The sequence below is a fragment of the Calonectris borealis genome, chromosome 14 (genome assembly GCF_964195595.1).
Source record: "Calonectris borealis chromosome 14, bCalBor7.hap1.2, whole genome shotgun sequence".
Taxonomy (NCBI): Eukaryota; Metazoa; Chordata; class Aves; order Procellariiformes; family Procellariidae; genus Calonectris; species Calonectris borealis.
In genome coordinates, this window is record NC_134325.1 from 369,245 (window position 1) to 384,674 (window position 15,430).

Below are 15,430 nucleotides of genomic sequence, written 5' to 3' on the forward strand. Positions count from 1 at the left end.
GCCCGGCCGCAACCTCAGGCCCCCTCCCCGCCCCGACTTCCACCTCAGGCCCCGCAGGCCCTCCCTTTGGCCCTGGCCTGGGCTCCCCGCCAATCACACAGCCCAACCCGCCCCGCCCCGCCCCGCCCCGCCCCTCCCCCGCCTATCAGTGCCCACCTCCCTCCCCGCCTCCGCTCCGCCCACACGGGCCGCGCCCTGTACCTCCTCCCCTGCCCTGTCCCGGACCCGCCCCCTCTGCCGCCGGCAGCCAATGGGGGAGCGGGCGGCAAGCCCGGCTCTCGTAGGGTGTGTGAGGGAGCGGCCGGCGTCTCACTCGTTTCTCGCTCGTGCTGCCGCTCGCTCCAGCCTGGCTCAGCCTGCCCCGCCTGAGCGCCGGTAACCGCCATTCTCTCAGCAGGTGAGTGGGAGGCGGGCAGCGGGCCCCGGGCAGGTGTGGGGCGTAGGCTTTCCCGGCGCTGCTCGGCTTAGCTCTGCCGCCTGCAGGCGGTGGGCTCCGGCGGTCCCAGGGGAACGGGATAGGGGGCAGCGGCGGGCCGTGTTCCTCTGCGTCCGGCTGATTCACTGCGGACTGCCGCTCTACCCCTCCCCCTTCCCCCCCGCCAGCCGGGACGCGCCGGCAGCGCACCGCCGTCCGCGTTGGGGCTGAGGGAGGAGGAGGCTGGAGTCAGGCGGACGGGCTCGGTTGGTCTGGTTTTAGCCTAATTATTATTTTCATTAGGGCGAGCACGAAGGTCTGTGGTAAATGTGCGAGTGTGCTGGGTGCTGCTTCCTAAGCGGGGCTTATCCTTGTGAGGGTGGTGGGAGCGGGGCTGCTCCCCGGCGGTGCCGGCGGGCGCGGGAGGGGTGTCCCTGCCCGCCTTTTCCCCTGGCTTGAGGGTTAGTGCGTTACTGCCGCAGGTAAGGGAGCGGAGGAGGGGAGGGGATGGGGGCAGGGGGAGCCAGGGGCAGGGAGCAGAGTTACACGGAGAGATTCACTAAATCTACGCCGCGTAAACCAAGACGACGTTGGTGACCCGCAGCTTCACGGGTTAGCGGAGCTGCTTTGACCCATTACCAGGACGAGTTTCAGCTCTGTGTGCACGCGCCTTGGTATCGGTGGGTTTTTAAGTGTGCGTGTGAGCGAGAGACTAGTCTATAGGCTCATGCGATTGCAGGCTGTGTAACCTATAAAAACCGTAGTCACTGCAAATTGCTTTTGAGATGCACCCAGGAAGAAAATGTTATCTTTTGTTCATGGTATGGCAGGTTTACAGGATGAGAATGCTAATTAGACTTGTTGCAAAAGGTAGATTAAGATTTTTGCAGCACCTCGAAACTCCATTTTCTTGCCTCATTTTTGCACAACTTTCATATTTTGCGCTATGTTTTCTGGTTTAAATGGAAAAATCAACCTAGAATATGACTTCATTTATAACCCAGTTACAACAGATCTATACTAGTGTTGATGGAACTGTAACAGGAAGCACCTTTTTTGGAAAGAGCAAAGTGCAAACCAGGATCAAGACAAATACCTCATTCTTCCTCTTCTCTGGCAGTTTGTCAGCACTTAGAGGACAATCTATTGAAACTGCAATCTAGAGGAGATTACTGTACAGAAAACTACTTGCTTCCTTATCACATGTTTGTAGGAGTGTAGCACTGAGAATGGGGGAAGATCTAATGCCTTTATTCTCCTTTCCTTAAACAGTTGTGTTTTCCCGAGTGTCTGACCTCTTCAGTTCCCAGATCTACAAGCTCTTTTATGTGTTTTCTGATCACTGCGAACGGACGTTATATAAAAGTATTGTAGTCTTCAGCGGTAATTAGCAGGTTCTTTTCCTGTTGTGAGCATATCGATATACTATATAAACTAGTAACTACCAGTTTATAATAGCGCAGGTGATGTTGTAGGTAAGTACAATGTGGATCTCTATTAGTTTAGGAAACGTAACTTTGCATGATTATACAGATATCGGGCTCTGTCATAGCTGTGACTTGGTTTAAAAGGTAAGTTGATCTGAGGGCTCTTTAAAATTTTGGGGTGTTTCAGCCTTGATTCAAGAGCCTCTTCCAGGAAGAAAACATTATTCTTGGTTAAAGAAAACTATAACATCAAACAAATGAGGCTTTTTAGCACCAAGCACCAGAATAGAAACTGTTAAGTTGCACAAACTAAGTACACCGCTTTTTTTCTCCTAGCTTTGAGATGGACTTTGCGTCTTTCATTGCTTGCGGTCCTTCTCTTTGGAAACTTTTGTTTGGCGTTGGCAGCGCCTTCACGGCCCGCGCAGAAAAGGCTGGAGAGGTCGGGGGTGCCGGCAGCCCGGGGCGGGGCTGCCCCCGCCGCAGGCCTGGCTGTTGTTGGCCTGCGCGGCGCTGCGGCGGCGCGACCTTTCACCCACTTCTCGGGAGTGGTCACGTGAGCAGGCCCGGGGCGGGGCGCCGAGCAGCGCCTGGGGGAGGGGGCGCGCCCCGCAGAGTCTCCCCGCGGAGCTGGAGCTGACCCGCCAACCCCCCGCGCTGTGGGGTGGAATTCGGGGAGAGAGGGGATGGGGCAGCGCACGCTCGGTACAGATAACAACAAATACAAGTTCTGGGGCGATCGGCGGTTAGATGTGCCCTTGGCAGGGAGGATGTAGCTGTTTGCTGCATGCAGGGATAGTTGGGATGTTGAATCCCGAGCATGACTGGTTTTGGAAAACTTTGGGTAGAAGGCTATTTAAGTGAATGCTTATATTAAAAAGACAAACAAACAAACAAAAACCCACAAAAAAACTCCCAAACAAACAAACAAAAAATCCAAACAACCCCCAAACTGTGTATTTTTTTAATATTCCAAAACCATTGTCTTTGTCCTGCATCATGCTGTATCATAGTCCTGAACACCACATGTTCAGAAAAACAAGATCTAAATGACTGAAAAGCATCCCTCTTCTTCCAAGTCTGGATTAACTTTAATTTGAATGGTCAAATTAAATATTTGTAAAATGTTTGGAACTGGTTCTTCAGTCTTTCAACCTTATACAGGCTGAAAGACCTTGTTCAGGTCTTTCAACCTTGTACAGTAAATGATCATTGAACTACTGTGAGAGCAATCCATTCAGTTTGCCTTTGGTCACCAGACATTGTTGTCCATCTTCCAGGACCTCCAAAGTCCTAAAATATGACATCTTGCATGTCTCAAAAAAGTCCTGTCATTCCAGAAATATTTGTTGTTGTAGAGAAGATAATAATTCTTCTTTACTGCATGAGCGTAAAAGCTTATTAGTGCAAAGGGAGAGAGAAGGGATAAAACTCGTATAACCTAAATGCCTAGGCATGCCTCCTATAGCAGTATTAAAAAGAAATACCCAGATCCTAGAGCCTAGTTTTTGTGCGATAGGGGAGGTTTCTGCATCATATGGTAACTGTGCAGTGGTTTAGTTTTGTATGCTTTTTTCTTACTCAGCAAGATTATTCTGAATTTCTAGAAGGTCAGAGGAGGTAGCTTGCTGGGATGTGTACAACATAACATGTATTGCAATAAAGACTAGAATAATCTAAAAAGTCTAGTTACAGTATAGTATGTCCTACTCTGTATAGGGGGGAAAAACTGTAAATAATAGACAGTTGTAAAAGTTTCTGTTTTGATTACAGTTGTGGAGCATGTCAGTGTTTTGGGGATTTTTTTTTTTTTTGGTTGAAGTGTACATTTGGAACAATCTTTTACAGGAGTATGCTATTTGGGAAGAGGAGAGAGGCCATATGATCCAGAAACTGTAGGGATTAATATTCCTTAGTGTTAGCCTAGTAATTAACACATTGTCTGCTATTGCCAGTCTCCTGTACTTCTTTGCCTGACTGTCTCCAGTTTGATCAGGTGAGAAGGCAACTTACTATCTGTGGCTTTTCTCCTGGAAGTGCCAGTGAAAACAGTCTGTTCTGTGAACATCTCTCCAAGAAATCTTGATGGCATCTGTGTTGACTGTAACGGGAGTTGAAAGCCTGCAGGCAAACACTTAAACTGAAAGCTGAAACTAACGTTGGAGTCCAGCCCCTGAGATCACCTTCCTTATCGCACTAGCTAGCGATCACTAGTTTGAGCCCTCAGAAATGACTGAGTGGATAGCAGATGAACTTTCTTTCACTCCACAGTTCCTCACCATCTCAGACCTGTTAAATGAAGACAGATCGATCCAGGTAATACTTTCATCCAGTGTAATGGAAAACAGTGTTTCAGAACTGCTCTTTGTGACTATTCTCTCCATTGCCATCAGTTTTTCTAAAATGGTTCCAGTCTGATCCATTCCCTTTGAGCGGTTGAAAGCTCTGTGTGAATCAAAGCTCAAACTGTTTTTCTTGACTTTCTATTTCAGAGTTACAGTTGACTGTTTGCCATTGCTGCAGTGTAAGGTCTATTAGGAGCTAGCAGCATTGGAATGAATCTGCCTCTCGGTGTGTCCTAACCTATTCAAGATCCTAGCCGCAGTGAGTTTGCGAGATAGAAGATTTCTGTGTGACAAATAGATCTCAAGTCCGCTTTTAAGGAAGACAGCTGTTCAGGTATGTTTAAGTTTCATTCATTGGTCTGTTTGTTATTATCTCTTCCCTTCCATCTATGCCTGTTGCTCCAGTTTACCACGTAGAAAGGGGATAAAGAAATCGGCCCAAGATTCCAAAGGAGGTGCCTGCAGAGGGTAGCTGATATTCACCCATAGGTAATCTTGGAAAGTTGCTGAGGACAGGACACAAACCGATAGGTTTGTTAGTGGGACAGCAAGTTAATGCAAACTCCTTAGCTGTTCCAATTTCAAACTGTCTGCTGTGGGTGAGGTTTGCAGTAGGTCCCAGTGTTGCTGTACGTGGGCAAATACATGTATTCAGTTCTCCATCTTGGCTTGAACCACAAAATTTGTTCATTTTTCAGATGTGAGAAATCATTTAAGACATTTGCAATTCTAAGGGACCACAGTTGTCTGCTGTAGGTGAGGGTGGGAAGGATTGGAGCCAATAATTAGCAATAACCAAAGATGAGAACTTGAAATTTACATGTCAAACGATGGCCGTTGGAGGAGAGGCTACTGTCTCTTTCCAAGTGACTTAAGCCACTTCAGTCATGGCATAGTCAGTTTACTTTGGGGACCCTGTGAGAGAGAACTGCCGCATAAACAACAGATTCAGCTTTTAGGAGGCTTAAACTGGTTTTAGCGTGTGTCAGTCACGACTAAAGTGGCATGAGAGAACCTGTCAGTTTAACTTTGTTTTTGTCAGAGCAAATGATAATTGATTGAATGCTATGTTAATTCAAGTTTTAAAGGAGAGCGATTCTTTGGTTTCTGTTTTATTTCTATGCCATAGTAATTAGGTTCATCTGAGAAGCCCTGTTGAGTGAATTTAATCCACATGACTATTTAGTGCACAGGAATTATTTGGCTTCACTCCTCTCAGATTTGTCTTAATATTGTGTCTGTAGAATATGATTAATCATTGTAAGGTATTGGTAAAACTTGAGAGCAGCAAGTATCAGTGTCTTTTTATATGCTGAAGCATGATTAGATATTATTGAAGGTTAGTATACAAGAAAGCTATTTGGAATAGAAATTCTCAAGTGAATAACAGTGTCTGGTTAATCTTTATAGTAAGTTCAGAAGTCAGCACCTTGCAGAATATCACATGAACTATGAATCAGCTCTCTACTCTTTCTGAGGCTTTGATATCTTGTTACCTTTTTGCAGAAGTGTAGTATACACTGCAAGAAAGTGGCATTAACTAGTAGAATGACCAAGGAACAAGACACAAGGGAGACCAGACAGTCTTTTTGGTCATATGTTTAAATGTTTGAGCTGTATATTTTATACTGTTTATTGAAGATTTTATAGATCAATACCTGAATTTCCTTTCAAAGGCATAAAACTCTAGACAACTTTGATCTTTTTAGGATTTCTGTTAAACTGAATGCTTTTTCTTTAGCTTTAGTTTTAACTTTGTTCAGCTATGCATCAAAGGAGCACCAGATGCACATGAGTAAAAGCATTTTTGGCATCATTTTGGCATTGTCTGGGTTACCAAAATTCTGCCCGAATACTAGATTCAGTATTTATGTCAGATAGCGGTGGGGAGGCAGTCACGCACATAAGAGAGGATGGGACCTTGAGTTACTGAGTCAGTGCTGGATGCTGCTGTACAGAGTATACTTTAGTGTCTGAAACTTGCATTTATAGCAAACTCCGTGAAAACACTTTATTGAAGTCGCATCGGTTTTATTATTGATAATACAGGCTTTCTTAATCTGATAGGAACAGTCAATGTTTCCTCTAGATAGGTATATACATGTAACATTAAATTCCAAGGTCTTATTTTTTATTAGGAGTTTGTACTGTTTCCCACTGTATCACTGCAGTATACATGGCACTTAAGGTCAGCTCCAGAATCTATCTCCTATCTTAAGACTGGCAGACTCTCATTGGACAACGTAGTGGTGTTTAAAATACCAACATACATTTAAAAACCTTGTATAATGACACACTGGTGCTTTTTAGTGAGGGCAAAGTTATTGCAATAATGTTGAAAAATTCAGATGAATCATTGTCTGAAAAATTCATACAAAAAGCTCTGTAAAAATTCTACTGCAAAATCCAGCTTCTTTTATTCTACAAACTAATAGTACATTTTCATCAGTTGCAGAAAACTTGCTCTTTTTAAATGTTTGACTGCTACTACCAGTTTGACTTCCATGGTATGCTGTTCATTTAAAGCAATTGAAGCACAGGATTTCTTGTTCAGGCCTTAGTGTTTTAAAGTAAGTTTATTTTTTGAAGCAGATTTATTATAAAAACTCCTATATTAAATTTCATAAACCATCTCTGCTAGGTATACAGTTAAAACTGTATTAAAAAATAGGATTGATGCTTCAGGCCCTTAATCCTCTTAGTGGCTCTTCACTGGACTCTCTCCAGCAGTTTCATTTCTCTCTTTTACTGGGGAGCCCAGAACTGGTCACAGTATTCGAGATGCGGCCTCACCGGCACTGAGTAGAAGGGAAGAGTCACCTCCCTCAACCTGGTGGCAACACTCCTAGTGCATCCCAGGATTCTGTTAGCTGCCTTTGCTGCAAGAGCACCTTACTGGCTTGTATGCAACTTGCTGCAAAGTTGCTTTCCAGCCAGTCAGTCTGCAGCGTTTTTTTTTTCTGTCTTCAACCTTTTAAATAGGTTTGACAGCTACTACTTTTGCATCAAACATCTGGAAGGGTGTCAAATTGATAGACTTCAGAACCTCTGCAGAATTCAGACAGGTGAAGACACACTTGATGAATGTTACAAAGACAGCTACACTTATAAAATTTTTTTTGGAAGACTCTAACCTTTTACATTTGTGTAAGAAGAGATCCTACTGCTTGATGTAAGTATTTGATACACTTTTTGGTTTGGAGAAGCTTGTTTGCATGAGTCTTTTTCAACAAAACCAAAAAACTCAAGCAACCTTGATTATCTGTAGATTGCATCCACGTCTGGGATGGCTATATAGATCAATCTTGCCAGTAAACTGTAGTTGGTGGCAAAGCGTGGAAGTAAACTTTAGGATGTTGGCATTGGCTTTGTTGTGCTTCATTACATATCATTTCATTGCAAGCACACTATCTAGGCAAAGTCAGCTGCCATAAGGTAGTCTGAATTACTTTGTGTATGTGATACTGAAGGCTTGGACTGACAGGAGCATCAATAACAGAAATCTGAAGAGAAATTTGGAATAATGCATGAAGAGATTTGGACAGACGTCTCAGTGTTTGGAATTCTTTTGCTTTTAGTTTAGTATGGTATAAAATCAACAGATTTGAGCATAAACAATTATTCATTGATTTGTATAAAACAATGCATTCATAGTTTTGGCTTTCTAGGAGAGTAGAAAATGCAAATTTCTATGGTAATAGCTTAAACAGGTGAGAGAAAATACTTGATCAAATGTCTCAGCACAAACACAGTGCAGGTGTTGTAGTGTTTTAATACTGGCTCTGGTTTCATTAAGTCATTCCTCAGACTCTTAGAATTCAGTGATCTATCCCAAAGTGTCAAAATATGTTAACAAATGAACATACAAATGAAACTTTTTGGGTGTCTCTTTTCTTCCAAAAGCTCTAGCAAGCTCATCTCCTGAAAAGAGATCTGATGTGTGGGCAATAAAATACTGGATAAAACTTCTTCGATGTTTTCAATATTTAAACAAGTTTCAGAGTTTTAAGTCTTTTAAGAGAACTTGTGAGAGCTCCAGAATTTTTTTCCTGTACGGCTGCTTGTAACATTCAAACAGTAACTCTTACTGCTTTGCATGTTGATAGAAATGGAATTCCCCCCAGCCCCTTTTCTCTTTGAAATAAACTGTTTTGGGGACAAAGACAAAGACATTGCGGCACTTGCTTGGTTTCCCAAGAGTTCAGTTCAGTTCCATCTGAGTTCAAGGTGTCTAGCTTTAAATGCAAATCTTAATATAGTTCTAAGTCTGTTTCCTAACTAAAATTGGGTTTAATGTACTTTCAACTGATATCTCTCTCCACTTCCCAACTTGAAAACTTCCCTGAAAAATGTAATTGTAAGTGATTTAGTATCACACTCTTCTCCTCACCAGTCTCTATTCCTGTTTGAAACCTGAGCGCTAAGCTAAATTTTGAAGTTGTAAGTTTATTTTAAGAAAGGAGCGAATACTTCTTCAAGGTCAGGTTTCTGGTTGGGTGTGGTTTTGGTTTTGCGTGGGTTTTTTTGTTGGTTTGGTTTGGTTTTTTTTTTTTTTTTACTTTTAAGCTTGCTAGAAGGAACTTGGCAGGAGTCAGAAGACGCTACCTATGTGATAAGATGCTTCTTACTGCTTTATTGGTGGTACCTTGCGTCTGTATGAAGTTAGGAGGGCTTCCAGGTGCTTCCGAATTCAGAACTGCCGTTATACTTCAAGATGCAGCATGTTCTAGCTCTTAGCACAGGGACATGTAATGCTGCAAGTTTGCACACCATCTATGAACAGCCTGGTTTGGGTACCAAAGATGTCTACTTGAGGGATCTGACAGTATGGCTGGGGTGAAACCTGTGTGGGGTGGTATGTAGCAGTGTTCTTGGAGAAACTGTATGCAGCAATCACTACTTTTCCAAGAAAACTGTCAACCTTTGATCATCAGAGTAGAATAATTGGAGAGAATTGTTTTGTGAGCTTAGTTTGGTTACTAACAGGTGTATGCCCTGTATATAAAAGCTGATCTATAAATAGATGTAAAAAATCTGTGAGGAGCACCTCAAACTAAATTGTTGAGGTAACTTGCAAGTGACAGTCATAGAACTAAGTCTTTCACCAAGGTTTTAGCTATTCTCGGTCATGTGAATAAGACTTCTCTCCAGTTTCCTCTGCATTTGTTAACTTGCTTCCTTTGCAGGAAAAGGAGCTATAGATGTGCAAACTACATTTAAATGATACGTCTCTTTCCAGTGGATGTTTGGACTTCTGCCAAGGAGAAATGGCAGGGTTTTCTCTATTCCAAGAGGAATAGGAAATGGGGAAAAAATGGATTACATGAGCCAAGCAATGTATGGGAATCAAGTGGCTGAGTTCTGAAATAAAAGGTGACATTGATATCCCCTTAAAGCAGCGGAGTTGCTTTTTGTGAGGTAGAGGTGGTGACTTTACTTTTTTTAGCGCTTTTAGCATTTCCAGAAGTAACTGCTTGAGGAATTCATACCTTGTTTTGTGCAATGTACTGTAATACATTTAACTTTTGTATCATGGCTTGGTGCTTTTTAAGATGCACATGGTAATTCTTTCACTGTCTTTTAGACATTGTGTTCTGTGTTATGTGCTTCAGAGAGACATTACCAACCACAAGTGACTTCTTGCATGCCTGACTAAATGGAATCATCCTGCACATGGGATCTCTTTTAGCTTCAGATTTTCCAGAGCTGAGGCCCTCATCTCCTTCCATGGCTGTAGGAACATGTAAGCCCTAATACAGAGTTGACTGTTCAGTGTCTGCGACCTGAAATCATAAGGTCTGTGAGCAGTCTGTGAGTTAAACCTTGGTCTTCATAGCGTAAATATCCTGAAACTGCAAAAATAGCAGTCTGGGGAGGCTTTATGCATAGTAGGCATAGCAGCATAGTTTTTCAGACCACCAGGTCTATCAGGGCTTAGGCCTTCTAGTGTGCTGTGTGTTTTCTTGACTTAAAAGTGATATCCAACCTAGCAGTACTTGTTTATAACAATGGAAAAAAAATTGTGGTAAGTTTTGATTGGCTCAAGCAGAGGTATGAAAAGGGAAGAGGAGAAGCATCTGCAGCTGTTACAACATGTTTGAATTGAAGTAAAACCAGAAAAGAGCAAAGCACAGGCATCTTTCTCCTTTAATTAAAAGCAAAAGAAAAAAAAAAGCAACCAAGTTTTAAGGGGCAAGTGTGTTTTTTAAGGTATGTTAATATTATGAGAGAACACTCAATGAAAGGAATGAAAGTAGCCATTTCAGATTACTTTTAGAAATTATTTTGCTCTTTTTTTCGCCTTTAAGTGAGACTTGGCCAAACTGCTAAGAAAGTCAAAAGCTCTTGTTTATGGCTCTCTGTTGGGAATGAGGTTAATTAGTATGTGCTGTATTTTGCTGACCAAAATGCCTGAAGTTAGAAGAAAGTTATTGTTTCAGTGTTAGTTAGTTAGATTGATGTGGGTGCTGCCTTACTAACATTGGCAAGTCTCACGCATGCTCCTCTAGCCTGTGCCCTTTTACCTACTTTGCTAGCAAGCACGTGACAGCAGAGGAATGCAAAGGAGGGGAAGTGTACAGCAGCTTATGATTAAATTGGCCTTTAAGGAGGAAAATAAGTGTTCAAAGAAAGGGACTTCAGGAAGTCTTCAGTGTTCAGCCATCGTAATTCAGAACACTCTTAAAGGCTTACAGTTTTCTGAAGTAAATGAAAAGGATATGAAAAGAAACAAGCCGTTTGATTGTTTCACATCTTGGGGTCAAGTAATACAGTCCTAGAACTAGACTTGTCTTTGCTTTCAGGGCTTGTTTACTTGATCAGGATTAATTCTTGCTGGATGAATATTTCTTCATTTGGGAATAAGGAATATTTTCCTTATTGAAGCTTATTTAATTTTATGATCATGCTAAGTTAAAACTTCATTAAAATATCGGTTTGACTGTTTATGATTAATGCTATTTATAATTTTTCTGCCTTGTGCAGTAGGAATGCATGTGCCTAAAAAGGGAATGGTTCCTGAAATTCTTTCTCTTCAGAAACAGAGAGGAGGATAGTTACAAATTCCCAAGCTGAGAAGTCACAGGGGAGTTGAAGGGTAATAGAAACTAGTTGATGAGGTACTTAAGACACTGGCATTCAGAATACAAAGTTCCATGAGTGAACTGGAGAATCTGTTGGCCCTTCTTGAGACAAATCCAGGTACCTGATTCTCCGTATGAGGATATGGTTGTTTTTGTTGTGGTTTGTTTTTTTTCGTCGCAGTCTTAATGGTACTGCTAAACATATGTCGAATTCTTAACTTTGAGAATATTTTAACTTTAACTTTTGCTCTCCCCTTTTGCAAACCCTGTTGAGTCCAGGGTATACCATGTATTACTGCTGCCTGTCTCTGTTTTATTGCTCTCTTGAAGTTTTGGTCTCAATGTCGGAACTGGTGATGCACAATTTAAATGAATGAATGGACAGCTGACTTTGACTTCCTGATACTTGTCTACAGCAAGGCCCCTATGAATAAGCAGTTGTTAGTGACAGAGTCATTAAGTACTACAAATTGCAGTTGTTAGTAGGGCATACAGGGCTTGTCTTAAAGGTTTTGACACTGATTTGGTTTCTTTGTTGTCCTGATCAGACACTGTACATGTATAGATCAAATTGCGTATTATCTGTACGACACTGTGAGCTTTAGCTACCCTTCTGGAAACCCAGAAGCCTGATTCACCAAGGACTCTGCCTCTAAAACTTGAGCAGTGGCTGATGGATTTGGGAGATCTGTGAATTGCCTTCAGCCACTGTAGTAGTAGTTGTATTGCAGCGGTTGATCATTGCAGGCTGGTCTAGGGATAGGCATTTTAAATATTGCGAACAGTCACTACCTATGGGTCAGCAACCTGAGTAGATGCTGCGCAACAGCACTTACTGTGTTCATCTCTGCCTAATGCTCCTTCTCTTCCTATATTGTGTATTTATTTCCTAAGCCTACTATTACAGCAGCATTCCTAGTGCTTGCATTCCCTAGTTGTCTACTCATATACCTTTGCACCCCTTCTTTATGCTGCACATGACTCTGACATAGTAGAATGTTTACAGACTAGAGGAGCATCACTACAGACATAATAAACTTTTGAAGTGCCCAGCTAAACTGCACTGGTTAGACCTCACATGCTGTTCAACAGGGGTGAACGTCTACCAGAATTTAAGTTTAATTACAAAGTCTAAGCTTCAGGTTTGCAAGAGAAATGTAGATTTCAGCCTTTAGGATTCAAAAGGCATGAAGTAGTTGTACTTTCTTCTGATTTTGCTTAAATAGGAATGCCAGTGCCACGTTAAAACACTTGGTATTGAAAATTATGTGTTTTGTACAAGTAAAAATGTGAAATTAAAACTTGCCCTTGAATCCTGACCTACAGATGGGATTATGGATTCCTCTACCTTTTTGCCATACTTCTAAGAGGATGTTGTTTTTAGGATTATGCACAGAAGTTTTGGTAAGCTAATAAGTGAATGTGGACAAAAGACTTCGGAATGACAATGGTCTCCTCAGGAATATGTAGTTTGGACCATTTCAGTGTTATACGTAGAGCCTGTCTGCAAAAATCTATGTTCTGATTGTAAGTGCTTAGACAACATTACTCTGAATGAATGATTAGTAGGGGTAACTTCCAGGATATTTACGTAGAAATGCTGGTTACAGAAAGAAAAAAGCTATAAAGATGAGCTGATAAATAAGAGCATACAGTTCAATTCAAATTGGCTGTATCCTCAGACAGAGTTGAGACATAAATATGTAAACAGAATCACAGTTACATTTCTGTTTTAACTTCCAATGGTTTTTATTTGAGCCTGTTATGCCTGCCCATTATGATGGTCTTTTGCATATATTGGCACCGTTGTTGATATTTGTTTGGGTAGTTAAACTGAGCTGCAGTTCAATTAAATTTCCTCTTAATTTCACATTTGTTTATGTGAAGGTCATTTTTCTGACAGTTGTGACTTGGTTTCCTCAACTCTGCATAGTTTTGATTTTGCACTTATTTGCCAGTCAGAACTCAGAGCTACAGGGGCTGTAGTGTCTTACTGCTGTGACTAATCAGCTTGAAATTAAGATGTGAAAAAAATTTCGGAGGAAGATATGGCCAGAAGCAGCTTTGTTTTGCTAGCTGAGGTGAAGACTTTAAATACCTTTTGTTTCAAAATGATGAAAAAAACATTTTCTGAATCTCCTTTGTCATTACAGAGTGAGACGCTATGTACCTGCGATACGCTTTTTCTAAATATTATGGCTTTAGTTTTCTGCTCTGCTCTGAATTTTTATATATTGCATGTATGCACGACATTCAGCTTGCTGCAATCCCGCCAAAAGGCCTAAGTTACATGAGAGTGTTTTGCTTCCATTTTCAGCTGTTGTGGTTAGAAGAGGTACCTTAATTAACATACTGGACTCTCGGACTGAAGTGCAAGCATAGCCTGTAAGGAAGAGGCAAGTAGTGTATGTAAATTTGTCATACTTTGAAATATTTCCAAAAATTACTGCGTAGAAGATATCTTGCTAGAAATGGACTAGGTCCTAGTTCCTTTGAACAAAAAGGAAATAATTTTTTAACTTTGCTTTTTGACAGAGCTCTCTCTGAAAATGGCAGAAGCTCATCAAGCAGTAGCTTTTCAATTTACAGTAACTCCAGATGGAATTGACCTGCGAATGAGCCATGAGGCACTGAGACAAATTTACCTATCTGGTGTCCATTCATGGAAGAAAAAGTTCATCAGATTCAAGGTATTTTTAAATTAGTCAAGTCCACGAAACTTGAGTTTTATTCAATGTTTTATAGATTTATTGAATTTTGTTTAGGCAAAACTTAATTTTTTTGCCTTTATGGCTAATGAAGTTGCTTATTGTGAAAGACTTGTGTGGGTTTTAGTTAAGACAAGGGATACTGAGGAAAGTAGCACTGGGTGGTGCTGTACAAGACTGAAAGGGTACATATTTTTGATTTATTCTATGGAAGCAAGATGAAGCAGATGTAGAAATTAACAGTAGCTTTAATTTACTTCATTCTCTTCATAATACATCATGTAATTATGTAATCTTTTAGCATAAGTCAGAAATATAACTAGTTGTGATTTTTAGTGTCATATCACTTAGAGGTACAAGACTACACTCTTGATTTTGTGTGTTCTTTGCCAAAATTAAATTTTCAAATTAAGGAGAATGTTTGCTGTTTTCAAAAAGTTACCTGAACATCTGTCTTGCACAAGTTATGCTAAGTAGTAATGTTTCTGATGAGGTATTTGATAGAGATTGTTGTGAATTTATTGTTTTATTCATAGGATCATAAATGGTAAGTATCTATTTTACTAGTAGCAAACTAGATAAGCTACAGGCTATCTTCAACATCTCTTTCAAAAACATGTTTTTAACAGTAGCCTTAAAATCTTTTTATAAAGCTATGAGAAGGATTGTTTAAATGATATAAAAAAAACTTGATTCCAGTTTTCAGTGTCTTGCTCAGTAGAATATTTTTGTATTCATTTAGAGAGGCCTAACTCAGTGTAAGTGGGAATTGTTGAAGTGTCATTTGTTCCAAACTTGTTTGCTAATTTCACTATTTTTAGTAAGACTTGCAGCAGGATCAGTGTTGTCTACAAAAGAACTTAAAAGTTCCTTTAATTCTTGATATCATTGTGACAATTTTCTGTAGCAATCAAACTTACCTAAATCCATTCCCTTCTCCTGAGTTAAGCATACATAACAAAATGTTGGATAATCTTAACTTCTTGTTTAAAACTGAATGACTTAAATGTATTGATTTTTGTTTCTTTCCATGGTAATATGAAGTCAACCACTTTGGTATGAAAAAATTATGTGAAGGCTTTTCTTTCCAGAATGGAATTATCACTGGCGTTTATCCTGCTAGCCCATCTAGCTGGCTTATTGTAGTTGTGGGTGTGATGTCAACAATGTATGCCAAAATTGATCCTTCTTTAGGAATCATAGCTAAAATCAACCGAACACTTGATACAACGTAAGTAGACTGAAAAGTTACTGTTCCTCTAAAGGAAATCAGTTTTATTTGTAGCTACTCTTAAAGCTAATCCTGTTGAAGTGTATCAATTTTTGAACAGAACGTTTGTGACAGAGTAACAGATTATGAGGGTATGGAATAGGTAGGTGTTTGTACAAGTATTACTACATTGTTTTCTGAGTATACTTGGGAAGCACATTTGGCAACTGCTGTGGCCTTTGA

The 15,430-nt window shown here is 40.7% G+C and overlaps 1 protein-coding gene across 20 annotated transcripts in view; it reads left to right on the forward strand.

Annotated features, from left to right (window-relative positions):
- The first annotated feature begins 248 nt into the window (after window positions 1-248).
- Window positions 249-15,430, forward strand: part of CPT1A (carnitine palmitoyltransferase 1A) — a 64,027-nt gene continuing 48,845 nt past the window's right edge. For 3 of the 20 annotated variants that reach the window (XM_075162879.1, XM_075162859.1, XM_075162878.1), the window contains exons 1-7: window positions 249-397; window positions 4,335-4,521; window positions 7,170-7,252; window positions 9,772-9,983; window positions 13,587-13,665; window positions 13,805-13,959; window positions 15,069-15,208. In XM_075162879.1, coding sequence (XP_075018980.1) covers window positions 13,819-13,959; window positions 15,069-15,208 — 281 coding nt within the window. In that variant the 5' untranslated portion in view covers window positions 249-397; window positions 4,335-4,521; window positions 7,170-7,252; ... (1 more) ...; window positions 13,587-13,665; window positions 13,805-13,818. Of the gene's footprint in view, window positions 398-620; window positions 682-1,687; window positions 1,781-3,661; window positions 4,159-4,334; window positions 4,522-7,169; window positions 7,253-7,283; window positions 7,360-9,771; window positions 9,984-13,586; window positions 13,675-13,804; window positions 13,960-15,021; window positions 15,209-15,430 lie in introns of those variants that run through there. The other 17 variants (XM_075162866.1, XM_075162861.1, XM_075162875.1 and 14 more) reach the window with 17 other exon arrangements.